Source organism: Musa acuminata, chromosome BXJ1-5 (genome assembly GCF_036884655.1).
Source record: "Musa acuminata AAA Group cultivar baxijiao chromosome BXJ1-5, Cavendish_Baxijiao_AAA, whole genome shotgun sequence".
NCBI lineage: Eukaryota > Viridiplantae > Streptophyta > Magnoliopsida > Zingiberales > Musaceae > Musa > Musa acuminata.
Genome location: NC_088331.1, coordinates 301914 through 315916, shown reverse-complemented (window position 1 = coordinate 315916; position 14003 = coordinate 301914). Strand labels below are relative to the sequence as shown.

At 42.1% G+C, this 14003-nt stretch overlaps 1 protein-coding gene across 2 annotated transcripts; it reads left to right on the top strand.

The window, feature by feature from the left end:
* Positions 1-6124: 6124 nt before the first annotated feature.
* LOC135672835 (auxin response factor 17-like) lies at positions 6125-13446 on the top strand. 2 transcript variants are annotated; one of them, XM_065181250.1, is made up of 15 exons: positions 6125-7078; positions 7178-7427; positions 8688-8800; positions 8959-9057; positions 9161-9217; positions 9310-9465; positions 9565-9649; positions 10106-10196; positions 10277-10441; positions 10518-10640; positions 10777-10852; positions 11017-11164; positions 11296-12485; positions 12655-12845; positions 13071-13446. In XM_065181250.1, exons 2-15 carry the CDS (start codon positions 7385-7387, stop codon positions 13267-13269), a joined length of 2736 nt encoding a protein of 911 aa, XP_065037322.1. In that variant the 5' UTR covers positions 6125-7078; positions 7178-7384; the 3' UTR covers positions 13270-13446. The 2 variants fall into 2 exon arrangements, with proteins under 2 accessions (XP_065037322.1, XP_065037321.1); XM_065181249.1 differs by having other exon boundaries at positions 6125-7427.
* The last annotated feature ends 557 nt before the right edge of the window (positions 13447-14003 follow it).

The following is a 14003-nucleotide window of genomic DNA, read 5'->3' as shown; positions in this document are numbered from 1 at the left end:
TTTCAGAAGTGGATCGGATCATCACCTGACGAAAGCTTGGAATGGTAGCATTTGTTGTTTCTCCGAGCTGACATGAGAGTGGTGGCAGCCTCGCAGGCTCAAGCATGGGCAGAAGAAGGAAAGAGGGAAGTCGAAACATTTTGGTTCCATACGAGTAATTCTGCATTCTCCAAATTGTTTAGTATGTTTCCTCCCAACTTGTCATTTCGAACTTATGACGCGACTGATTCATGCATTTATTTACGTAAAAACGAACAGTATTCTGAAACGACAACAATGGGCCATTTACAGGACCAAGCGGATTGGGCAGGGGGAAGTGATGAGTCTGGCGCTCAGGGAGGTGTGATGGGCCATCATTTACAGGACCAAGCGGATTGGGTAGTTCATAATCTGATCTTTTAAGTTCCATGAGGTGTGATGGCTTCCCTGATCGTTCATGTTCAGCAGGAAAAAGACTGCATATTCATGATGTGATCCATATTATTTGGCTCAAATTTTATCAGCAGGCATGATGACAAAAAGATCATCTTTTAGGTGGGGGTGAATCCTCACCGACATCCAGTTCTTGAGTTAATAAGCCTAACATCAGTCAGTAGCCGACAGACCTACGAGAGCCCGTCCCGTGAATAATAATTGTCAAAGGCTAAATTCCAGGTTATATGCCTTGTCAGCTACAAAATCCAGTCTTAAATTCCCACCCCCCCCTTAACAACAAACAAGGACAAATGCTGGATAACTTTTTTCCCCAACATAGTCCTCTCTCTTTAGGAAGGTCAAATACAAATTCCAGGGCAGGGCAGGGCAGGGCAGGGCACAGATCTTTATAGTCCTCTGAGGACCACCCCCTTTTAGGTTGGTGGCAGATTTATTATGCAGGCACATGATCACACATTATGAAATGAGAAAACATGGGATTTCATGAGCTTGTTTATTCCATCCATAAACTATATTTCCAGTCTCTCATCAGCCAGCAACTCGTACTGGAAATCCTTGTTTCGGATCCATCAGATTAAACAAAAAAAAGAGGAGTATCTGTGGTAGAGATTGCAGAAAACTAAAAATACGATTCAGAAGCCCGGCAAAGTACATCCATGCAAGCTTCTTATTTTCAGAATAACCAATGCACGAGTGCTTGTTGTTTGCGGTTCTTTCTCGGTGTGGTGAGAACCGATTCTTCTGCACGAGTACTCGTGGCTCCATTTGGGAAGACGACACAGGCGTAGAGCATGCATGATGGAGAAGCAATAAAGATGGGTGAGCACTGAACTCGCTTGTCTGTCTGTGAAACCAAACCAGCAAGATGAAACGAGCGAGCCACCCTTGCCTCCTCGTATGCGATCGATGGAGAGAAGGGAAAGCAATGCTTGTTCCCCCATGTAAAACAACTAGTCAACCATGGCACCGGGCTTTGCGTTTGGTGGCACAAGTTTAATCATCATCACGTCCTTCTCTAGTACATTTTTAGTCATCTGATTCATCGTGATTAGCATGCTTGTGGAGCGGGTGACCTGAGGTCCACCTCCGTCAGTCTTCATCTCCTCTCGAGTCGTCCACTTTCCCGTAGAAGGCCTAAACTAATCTTTGTTAGGACGATTTGTCTTTGATCCCTAAATCCAGGATTCTCTCTTCGGCTATATCATAGCTCCTCTTAATTAATCGTAGTGTGCGTGGACGTAAGATTTTGTTTTTCTGGGAGCGGAGTAAAAACAGAGTGCTATGTGCCCACCCACCAAAAACGGTTTAGATCAACTTTGATGAACAGAGTCAAACATTTCGGCTTAAGATTCGAGTGCAGTGGTCCAAATATGAATCTGGCGGAAATTGCAATCGGTGTTACCTTGTATTTAATTTCGCACCAGAAATCATGGTCCCCTTCATCCGCTAGATTTTGGTAGCATCTAATGCTTCTGTATAGAAAAGGTTGACTTGTTTCAGCCAGAACAAGAGGATGTATCCTCCTTCCATTTTCTGATGAATCTCACAGACATCGTTGTTTCAAGTTCCTGTTGTCAACCTGTAAGTGCCAATGCTATTCGTCGCGTGTGATCATTCTTGCTCTTCTTTCCATGGATACAGATCCAACCTTTACCTTTCCTTCCTTTCCACCCAAGTTTCTTCTCTCTCTCTCTCTCTCTCTCTCTCTTCCGCTTCTTGTCGATACTGTTGGAAGAAGAAACACACACCAAGGAAATCTTCAGCGCAAAGAGAATATAAGCCTGTAGTTCAATCAATATTTGCTATATCTACATTCATATTCTGAACAAGTTGGCTTCCAGTTTCTGAGGACTTCCAGGTAAACAGCAGCTTCTCGGGGGATCAATCAAATAGGACATGTTGGATATGGATGTCTCTCTCTCTCTCTCTCTCGCTCTCTATCTATACCTTTTCCTGTTGGTCATTCTTATCCTTGTTCCTGACACCGCTTAAACCTGCCATGGTTTTTGCCAGTGCCCTTACAGCTCCATTAAAGGTCAAGGCGAGGCGATGGTGTCATCGAGGTCCACAACCTTAGGGTGCCTTTGTAGTACCCCCCGACACAGTCTCCTTTTCTCCAACTTTCTACGAGAACTGGTCAAATCATTCTCTGCCTCCACATGCAGGCCATGCTCACCTCCTCAGTTTTGATTGTGCAAGGACAAGGATGGGGCCGCTTCTTGAAAGATGTGTTCATGCATGAGGGTGGGTGGTGGGTTGCATTCATGCCCACCACTAGATCATCATTGCCCGTTCATGCCCTTTATCCATATCCAAGCTCGACTCTCCGAGCATCACTGAGTATCCCTAAATTTAACCGCAGCAATTTTTACCTTGAGCAGCTCATGACGGATCAAATGGCCATCGCAAGAGATCAGATCTCCAATAGCTTTTACCTGTCACATGATATCAATCGATCAGTCCACTATATGTTTCTCTCGGCCTATTCGCTTTGCACTCTGTAGACTGATGTTGTGCTGCAGCATTTCTCACACTATTACTTGCATACTAGTGCTAGTAGTGCTCTTTTGTTTTCGTTTGTTTTGTCTTGCCTGTATGAGTACTATAATGAAGTCCACCACCGTCATCATCGCTTTTGGAGGTAGGGATCCATTCATACAGTAATCTGATTTGTTCCGGTGGATACGCGTTGGATTGCACACCGATAACCCATCTCGGATTTCAGTAAGCAGCGTTTGCAGGTAGGTAAATACGAAAGGGACAGCTCTTCCCCTCCGCATGGTTGGTCATCTGCAAGCAGATCACGTTGCCTATCAACACGATCTTCACACGAATGCTAAACCCTCTCCGAGCCTCGAGACGGGGCTACGCTTGCTCCGAGCATACCTTCTCGGGGAAAAGCACCTTGCAACTCGGAGCAATAACAAGTGCACAGAGACCATAAAAAGTGTGGATAAGGTGGGTCTAAATCCATTCAAGCTCAAAGCTACGAGTATAAATAGCAAGATGGCACATGCAGATAAGCTTCGAAATTTTCCACTGCTTTCTTTCAAGCTCGAGAAAACTTGTCGGAAGAAGAAAGTAAAAACCGCATGCCGATTCAATTGTTTAGTTCCAAGTCTTCGATGATGTTGAGGACCAATTAATTAAAGGCTGTCATGAAATCGAATAGCTTGCAGCAGCTGATGCTGATGCTGACAATTACCAGATGATTAGGTATCTGCAATCAAACGTGCAGTTACTCCATGGTGGGCCGCTAGTCCGAAGCAGGAAGTCGGCGGCTGCAGTAGATAGCGATGATGATTACGCTGTAAAATTAGCAGCAAGCATCGGTGCAGAGGAGGAGGAGGAGGTCAGGGAATTCCAAAGAGAATCGACAGGCTTTGGATGGAGTTGATTTGAATCTGCCATTCAATCGGATACCGATGGAGGAGCAATTCAAGGCGGACGATCGATCATAATAATCCTTCTAAATCAACATTTCGATTGGGACCAGAAGAGACTACCATCAAATGCATAGCGATTAGCATCAGTAGTGGTCTCCAAAAACAAGTTCCTAAATGTCCATTATCAGCCAGACAGAGAACGTCGACAACACACGTAACATGAAACACTCCCATCCGCAAGTGCCAACAAGAATTGAATCGGATACAGAATCGTCCACATTAGAATATATTCAGTTAAGGACAGCAGGTCAAGGGAATCATACTCGATCAAGTACACGATAAGCTTGCCAAACATGCTGTTCTCGGTCACACACCTCAGTTCAAACTGTATAATCTCGATGCCTGTTCTTCCTTGGACTCCTAAACCAAATCACATGTCCCAAAAACTAAACTGATGATAACAGGTGCCGTGCTTGTGCTCCTCTGTTTCTGTAAGTGGATATGGATTTGATCGAAGAAAAGACGGTCTTAATGTATCTCTCCATCATGGCAAATAGGTCCACGCAAGTGAGGGTTCGGCTTCGATACTGTTGGCCAAGATGCCATGGCTTCGTTGACAACTATATCAACTGTGGAAGTCGACAATCCGAGCAGAGACATGACAGCAACCTCTAAAATCTTTGGTGGAGTAGATCTAAGAGCCCACCTGCCAAATCCAAGTTGACGTTCCAAGTTAACTGCACCGATCGAAGCATTCAAGCACCCATCTTCGCTGCATGTGTCGAATCATTGCTTGCTGCCGATACATCTAAAAGCTTTTAAGCCTCAGTTTCTACATTAAGCGTTTGATGTTACAAGGCATTATTATGGTTTCTAAATCCGAAACTAATTGTTTCTGAGCTTAATCGACCTAACAGTCTCATTTAACAGAACCGAGACAAGAAGAAGAAGAAGAAGAAGAAGAAGAAGAAGAAGAAGAAGAAGAAGAAGACATGATGGATAACTCGAAAAGAAATAAATCTTCAAATACCTCCTACGAGTATTTAACTCAAAGTCATCGCGGTCAGCATGCAACAAGGACAGCTGACAGAGAGCGTCTGAAAACTCGGTTTCATGCTCCAGTGATAACACACAAAGCGATGGGTCGGCAGGAGAAGAAGACCGGGCGGGTTGGCCATGGCTACTGATGTGCATGCATCATCGCCGAATCTGCCATCGCCCATGCGACGCACTGGGGATCTACCATGGGAGTGTCGATGGGAAGAAGACACGAGGCGGTTCTGTTGCAGCCAAGGCAGGGTTCAGGAACCTTTTGCATCCGCTGATCCGAGTTCGTAAATGGGGCCCGCGGGACCCGCCGCTCGTTTTACCGAGTAAGATGTGGAGAACCGTGTCTTGGGATGTGCACCGCAGGATGAGGACAGGGAGGGACCTGAAACTTTAGGTACTCTTAGTTGTACGTAGAGCGAGAGCCAACCAAATCGATTCGGTTTGTGGGGCCAGTCATTGGGAGGGTCACACATGAGCGAAATGATAGTGGGAGCGGGTGGGTTGAGGTACTTGAAATAGTGCCAGAATTATTTTCATTATTTGCCCAGAGATAATAGAAGATAATTATGGTCGCATGAGCCATCCCACCAATTGGCCATGGCCCCATGGGGAGGGCTCCACCGCTGCAAATTATATACGTATAATATACTTTTGTGTTTACCTTTCTTTTTTTTTTTTTTGTTTTTTTGATTATTATATAATTATGTGTACGCAAGACGTTACGAGTATAGTACATCACTAATAAATTCTATTTTAGATATCTAAAATTTATCTCGAATACTCAACTGGATTCAGTAAATCATTAACAAAATAATAATTGAAGTATAAATTATATCATGCATACAACATGTAAAAAGACATCACTAACTATTATATTATATTATATTATATTATTATTACATATAATAACATTCTTAAATAATATATAAATATAAATATATATATTTACATTTGAATGTCTTAAAGAATGATTCTTATTCCACTTTCCAATCAAATGAATTCATCATGTTCTTTTATTTTTAATATATGCACTCAACTACTATCTATGACTTCATGATTCCACTGCATCAAATTCAAAGAGCCGAATTAGTCTCTCTCTCTCTCTCTCTCTCTCTCTCTCTCTCTCTTCCCCCTTCTCAGCAAGTGTATAAACACTGTGGCAGCACGAAATGGTGGAAATAGGAAGCAAGCGAGAAATCTAAAAGAAAGAAAAAAGATAAATAGTGACGGTTTTCTACAGATTGAATGCCACTGTAAATCATAGCACTAAGAGAGAGAGAGAGAGAGAGAGAGTAGTCTTCTCACTTCTCTTGGAGACCGACACGAAGCACCTCATCGAAGTCCCTATTTTTGGAGCCTCTCACCTCCCTGCTTCGATCCAAGCGAGCAGCGATATCTGTCCACGAACCGCGATAATCCTCTGCGTGATTCCAATCTCCGTCCCGTAATGCTTCGCGGTCGAGATCTCCGGTGCATGGTGTTCCAGGTGGAACCCTCGCGGCTGAGGAGCACGGGCTAGGGTTTCCGAACCCCTTTGTTCGAGTTCTTGGAGACCGAGCTGCGTCTCGTTGTCTGAGGCCGAGATAGGGTTTGGGGTAGAGGGTGTTTGCGGAAAGGCGGCTCCTTTTGGTGCTTCGTTCTTACGGGCCGCGAAGGGGAAGCTCTGAGGGGAGATCCGCAGGGTTTTCCGGTTGCCGTCGGGGTTTTCTTCTCCAATGCGTGGGTTATAGTGATTTCGGTTGTTCTTTTAGGAATTTTTTTTTTTTTTTTCAAGTTTGTTCCTCGTCGAAGCTTGGGATTGAGAAAGGCTTTTGGGGTTTTGCAGAAAGATTTCATCTTTTTACGGGGTTTCAGCTCGGTGGGTTTGGTTGAGATAGCTGGTTTCCATTTTTTTTTTCTTTCCCTCCCTTTTCAAGTCTGTCGGCCTTTGGACTTTTAGTTTGAGCATCAGGGGAAGGAGCTATGTAGTGGTTGAGGTGAAGGTTGGAGTAGATGTTTTCGTTACGAGTTGAATAAGCTTGAGGCACCGCGGAACTTCCGGAATCTGTGATTTTGGCTCTACTTTCAGATACGATTTCTTGGTGTTCAAGTCCAAAAATCATCTTTTGATGTCAAAGATTGCGACCTCTAACCCTGGCGCCTGCAAATCGAGGCATCACGACCGATTAAACTGGGAGTGGCTCTTCCTTGCAAAGGAATCGGCTTAGGTGATGATGGTCTCCGCTTATAGTTGAGGATTTGTGCCCAAATGGAGTAGTCAAAACCAAATCGTTCTTTTACATTTTCTCAGTTGGTAGCTTTTATAGATTGCAGAGAAAAATAGTGAGGCATGAGTTCTAGTGGAAACAGGCGAGGCACAACCAACTCTGTGGGGAAAAAATAAAAAGGATTTGAGTTTTGCTGTTTAAAGTGCCCGTGCTTAAAGATTTCAGTTGTTTGCTGACGGAAAGGAGCAACTGTGATAGTAAGCTTCTGCTTCCTACTGCAATAATCTTCTTCTCAACTGCCAAACAATGAGGCTAACATCTCCAACTCTCACCACTCAGCCGCAAGAAGGTAGCTATTTATCCTCTTCTCTGGTGATTAGCATGAAAATTTGTGTTTTTGGTGATAATTCTTTTGTTCCGTGTGCTTCCTGTGGTTCAATGATTCGTGCCCTTATATATGTGTGATTGTTCTGGATTTGGTTATGAAAATTTTCAGATTGTTTGCAATTCTGTCTCGAACTGATTCTTTGGCCAACAATTTGTCCCTGGAAATTGGCATGCTTTTCATTTTCAAACATTTTTCCTTCTGGGTATCCTTTTTTTTTTTTTTTTTTTCTGTTATGTGTTCCCTAGGTGCAAGAACAGATGGTGCATCATTGTGCAAGTTATGCATTGCTCTATAAGCTTCATTGCAGGATTCATAGTTTATCTTAGTTTGGAATCTGCACTCACCTGATAGCTGTTGGATAAAGAGGCAGATATTTAAACATTTATGAGTCTTAAAAATACCTTTGATCAGGGCAGACCGCCTGATCATTTAGTTTGAGAGCAGTGCTGTTTCTCCTTGCACAAGCAATTATAGAGTTTAGACAATTTGATTGCTGAAGGCTGCATATTTTTAAAAACAATTTCTCCCTTCTACAAGTTACTTGTTTCTCTGATGCTTAATTTTACATTTTATCTCGTACATGCCATTTAAAAAAAAAATGGTTTTCTACGCAATGCAACTTTTGAAAATGGCAGGTTTCAGTATTTGTTTCATTCTCAATTAACTAAAGTCACCTACTGGTGACAACTAGGCTGAAAAAAATCTAAACAGCATTAGCTATACTACATGTTGTTTAATCTCTAAAAATCTAGTTTTAGATGATGTTGCAATGCTTTACAACTGGCCTTCCTTCTTGACATGATAGTCCAGATTTCTTTATACATCCAGGGCATCCTTTTTGTGATAGCCCATGTCTTAGAAAAAAGGCTGTGTTGGTGAGTAAATATGCTGTAAACGGTATTTCTCCATTTAACAAGTGCTAAGTTTGTATAATTATGGAGGTCAGCATTTGCCATAGAAGGACTTGCATCTTTTCTAGTTTTAGATTTAAATTGGCATCATCTGATGGGTTTGTTTACATAGCTTGTGAGCATGTTTGTCAGCAGGTTCAAACTTGCTCTTTTACTCAAACAATAGTGGGTATTTGTTTTCTGAAGAAGCAGCCAGGAAGTTGTCCTTATTGTTATTGTTATTAACTTATTATTAGTGCTATTTGTTTATAAGCTTGTCATTAGCTTATGTTGATTCTGATTCTTGCTGTTTTCGTGCCCTCGTATACAGAGGAACCACGGTGTCTTAACTCAGAGTTATGGCATGCATGTGCTGGACCTCTGGTGTCATTACCTGCTGTTGGAAGTCGGGTAGTATATTTTCCGCAGGGTCATAGTGAACAGGTCAGTCGTTTTAGCCTACTCTAAGTCACCATTCATGCAATTAAACAATGAAGTATCTCCAGTATTTTTGACCTTGCCTTCTTGTCTTTTAGTTGATTCCTTAGTCATGAAGCCCTAGCAACCTGTTATATGTTCTTTAACAATTTCGGCTGTCACAGGTGGCTGCATCAACCAACAAGGAAGTTGATTCTCAAATACCAAACTACCCAAGCTTGCCTCCTCAGCTGATCTGTCAGCTGCATAATGTTACTATGCATGTAAGTGTATCTTCAGTACTATCAAACTGTACATGCTTGATTTGCCGTCAACCATATGATGCGTTAAATAAGCTATTAAAATTCATTTGTACATCTTCTTCAGGCTGATGTGGAGACCGACGAAGTTTATGCTCAGATGACCTTGCAACCATTGAGTGCTGTAATGAACTGTATCATTGTGCTTCTGCCTTATTTTAAACACACTTGTAATGTATTTTTCATTCGTTTGTTTCTTTTGGATCTAACATACAGCAAGAGCAAAAAGATCCCTATCTCCCTGCTGATTTGGGTACCCCCAGCAAACAACCAACGAATTACTTCTGTAAGACATTGACCGCAAGTGACACCAGTACACATGGTGGATTTTCAGTTCCCCGTCGAGCAGCAGAAAAAGTTTTCCCTCCATTGGTAGGTATTTTGTGTATTGTGTTAACTGGATCATAGTTGTTCTAGGATTTCTACAGTCTCTGACAATCTTATCTTATTCACGCTGGGGTTTTCTTTTAGGATTTTTCACAGCAGCCTCCTGCACAGGAGTTGGTTGCAAGAGACCTTCATGGCAATGAGTGGAAGTTCCGCCACATTTTTCGTGGTGAGTATTTGTTCAGTCATCTTTTATTAGCAGTATATCTAACTGTATTGTACATGAGTTTTTCATGTGTGTGTGTTTTGTATCGTGTCATGAGATGATGGAAGTTGCTATGGTATATTCCTTAACCACTTTAAAGATAAAATTCTCATTTTATATTCCCTGAGCATTGCTTGATGTTTCATAGTTTGGTCTTTAACTGTCATGGAATTATATCTTCTATTCTTGTGTGCTTATGATTTGAAGCAATAGCTTGCAAGTTAATTTTACTCGTTGACTGTAGTTTTATTTATCATATATTGACTGATATTTCCTAGAGTTTGTCGTCGTTGTGTTTTTTGTTCTTGATTGTCAAGCCTGTTTCAATTGACAGCCAGAGCTAAGATGCTTATTTCATTGGTTGCTAGTTTCTGCAGCATTTCATTCTAATTAATGACTGTATGACTGTACATGATATAGGTCAGCCAAAGAGGCATCTGCTTACTACAGGATGGAGTGTTTTTGTGAGTGCAAAGAGACTCGTTGCAGGGGATTCTGTTCTATTTATCTGGTATCATCATCAAGCTTGTTTCATGTGCTACTTTTGAGCACTTCTATATTCTTGTTACCAATAAACTTTTTCTTCCTCAGGAATGAGAACAATCAGTTGCTATTGGGTATTCGGCGTGCCAATCGACCTCAAACAGTTATGCCTTCTTCTGTATTGTCTAGTGATAGCATGCACATAGGCCTTCTTGCTGCAGCTGCTCATGCTGCTGCTACAAACAGCCGATTCACCATATTCTATAACCCAAGGTGAATGCCGTGCATTCTGAAATATGCCTACTTTTATGTTTTCCAACTAACATTTACCACTGATATTTGCTTTCAGGGCAAGCCCTTCTGAATTTGTAATCCCACTAACGAAGTATGTTAAAGCAGTCTATCACACCCGTGTTTCTGTGGGTATGCGTTTCCGGATGCTGTTTGAAACCGAAGAATCAAGCGTTAGACGGTGAGTAACTCTTCATTCCCCTATCTTATTTATAGAGGTTCTTCAGTAGTTGATTGCTTGCATAAAATTTAACTTTGTTCAACTTCTTTTTGCATTCTATAAAATTAATGTTATGATGATTTTTCTTTGATTTCAGATACATGGGTACGATTACTGGGATCAGTGATCTTGACCCTGTCCGATGGCCAAATTCACATTGGCGTTCTGTAAAGGTAGGTATGGGTAAATAGCCATCTTTATGGATTTCTTTCTTCAAAGAACCAGTATGTTTAAGACTAATATTTGGCAGTCTTATTATTTCTGCAAAAGTGATTGATGGGGATGCGTATATTTTCAATTGGTCACTATAATTTTAATTTTGGTATTACTTGTGCAGGTTGGCTGGGATGAGTCAACGGCAGGAGAGAAGCAGCCTAGGGTATCACTTTGGGAAATTGAACCTCTAACGACTTTTCCCATGTATCCGTCTTCCTTTCCTCTCCGGTTTAAGCGCCCATGGCCCACCGGATTGCCCTTCTTCCATGGTATGATTTATTAGTGCTACTTGAACAATCAGAATGTTTATTACCAGCAACAGCAATTGTTAGAAAACATGATGATTAATATTTTTGAGTTGTTCCATCAGTCATCTTTCTGTACTTTACAATTTATGTAGGTGGAAGAGATGATGAGTTCAGTCTAAATTCACCACTGATGTGGCTTAGAGATGGTGGAAATCCGGCACTACAGTCATTGAATTTCCAGGGTGTTGGTGTGACACCTTGGATGCAGCCAAGACTTGGTACTTCTATGCTTGCTCTACAACCTGACATGCATCAGACAGTGGCTGCAGTAGCCCTTCAGGAAATGCAGACCATGGATCTTACTAAACAGGTAACCCCTGCAATGCTTCAATTTCAGCAACCTCAGAACACAACCAGCAGATCCACACCCATACTGCAGAGTCAGATCCTACAGCATGCACAGCCTCAATCTCACCAGCCCCTCCTTCACACTATTCAAGGAAATCAGATGCAAAGCCAGGCTCAGTCTCAGTTTCTTCAGCATCATTTGCAACAGGGGCATTCGTTTGCTGAACAACAGCAGCAGCAGCAGCAGCAGCAGCATAATCTGCAGCTACAGATACCAGAGCATCAACAATTTCAGCAGCAAAGAGTTTTGCCTGCTTATCAGCAAGTTCCTTATGGTGCAGCCAATCTGTCTCAGCTCAGCTCTAGTTCTCAATCCCAATCAACCACTTTGAACATGATATCTCCATCCTCACAGTTGAAGGACTTTCCAGATTCTAATGGTAACTCTGTTTCGGCATCTAGTGTCTCCCCCCTTGATAACATTTTACATCAAATTTCTCCAGAAGAAACATCACAACTTCTTAGTTTGCCAAGATATGCCCAACCAGTTACTTCGAATCCCTGGTCATCGAAGCGAATTGCAGTTGAATCAATGCTTCCTTCGGGAGCTCAAAGTGTACTCTCACAGGTGGAACAAATAGGTTCTGGACAGCCTAATATCCCCTTACAATCTGTAGTGCTACCACCATTTCCGGGAAGAGAGTGCTCAGTGAATCAAGATGGCAATATGGATATCCAAAACCAGCACATGTTTGGTGTCAATATTGACTCATCGATTTCAGTACAGAATGGCATCCGAAGTCTTGGTACTGGTGTCAATGGAACTAATTCAACAAACATAGCGTATGCTGCATGCAATTTATTGAGGTCTGCTGGAAATGATTTTCCTATCAATCAAGCAGTAAATGGGTCAAATGGTCTGGATGAATCAGGACTTTTGCAGTCTACTGAGAATGTTGATCAAGTGAACTCACAGAGTGGAACATTTGTTAAGGTGGAGCTTATTTATTTATTTATAATTTATCTTGTGATTATCTTATCTGGATTTTGTTTCAGGGTGCAATCAGTTAGAACTGTTTTGTAGGACCGAGTATAGGTTTTTGCATACCGAGTGTAGCACACATGTTACTCAGCTAATACTTGTCTGTTCTCATCGGTCACAGGTTTATAAATCAGGTTCATTTGGGAGGTCACTGGACATCACGAGGTTTAGCAGCTACCACGAGTTGCGAAGTGAGCTTGGGCACCTGTTTGGCCTGGAAGGCCAATTGGAGGACCCTTTGAGATCAGGCTGGCAGCTTGTATTCGTCGACCGGGAGGATGATGTTCTTCTTGTTGGCGATGATCCATGGCAGTAAGTTCTTTCCGTAACTTCATACACAGATGATACTTTCTCAAGTAGCTCTTAGTCTGCCTTGCCTTTTGCAATGGAACACTGCTTTGCCTCTATAGTGTATCCATATCTATTTGCATTAGCTGCTGAGTTTTAGAAATTTTATGATGAATTTGGCTTGCACCGCAAAGTTTTAAGATCATTGTTTGGTTTGTCATTTTAATTAATGCTTTATGCTTGTTCTAGGGAGTTTGTCAACAGTGTATCGTGCATAAAGATACTTTCGCCCGAAGAAGTGCAACAGATGGGCAAACAAGGTGTAGATTTTGTGAATTCAGCCCCCATCAAAAGGCTTCAAAGTAATGGGTGTGATGACTATGTAAGTCAGCAGCATTCAAGAAATCTCAGCGCCAGGATCACATCGGTCGGGTCGTTCAAATACTGAAGTGGCAACCTTTCTCTTTTTCCCTGCTCTATGTTTTGCTGCACTTGAAGTATGACTACTTGAGCCGTGTTATGTCTAATAACTGTACCATATTGTATGTGCTTGTAACCTGGATACACATCCAATGCTTAATTTGTGAAGACTGGTTATGTTAATGTAGGCTGTTTTATTGTTCTATTTTTGATACACACACATATATATATATACATCGGAGCACTGTGACAAAACAGCATGATTCCTTTGGCGCCAGGTAACAGTAGATCTTCTACTTCCTTTTTTTGTTTTTGTTTTTTCCCACTGAGATATGTCTGCCCTGTTTTTTGTTGCAGATTTCAAAACTAGATTCAAGTAAGAGATGGGTCTTTGGAGCAGAGAATTGGTGTCAGATCCTGCCACGGCTGTAGACTGTGCCATTCCGCCATGGACCACAACTAGGAAAGCTCCTCCCAGAGACCCAAGTAAGTTGGTCCCTGTCCAAGCGTGAATTCCACTCATCGTGACATCCACTTTTTCTCTCTCTCTCTTTCTCCTTGTTACCAAATTGATCTACCAATATTATCTATATTTTGTTTACACACTGACATCTCTGTCATTGTCCTTTTCCTTGAAGATCATGCCATCTTTTGGTGTTGATCTGGTTGCCTCGCTGCTTGGCTGATCTCGAGTGTTTTGGTTGGCTGAGGTGACGCACTGCCACTGGACGTAAAAAGTGGGAGGGAGCATGTGGCCTCCAT

Excerpts from the sequence above, each read along its gene's own strand:
- LOC135672835 (XM_065181250.1), top strand. The coding sequence starts at position 7,385 with ATGAGGCTAACATCTCCAACTCTCACCACTCAGCCGCAAGAAG. Across the intron at positions 10,197-10,276 it reads GATTCTGTTCTATTTATCTG|GAATGAGAACAATCAGTTGC; the intron begins GTATCATCATCA and ends TTTCTTCCTCAG. Across the intron at positions 10,442-10,517 it reads ACCATATTCTATAACCCAAG|GGCAAGCCCTTCTGAATTTG; the intron begins GTGAATGCCGTG and ends ATTTGCTTTCAG.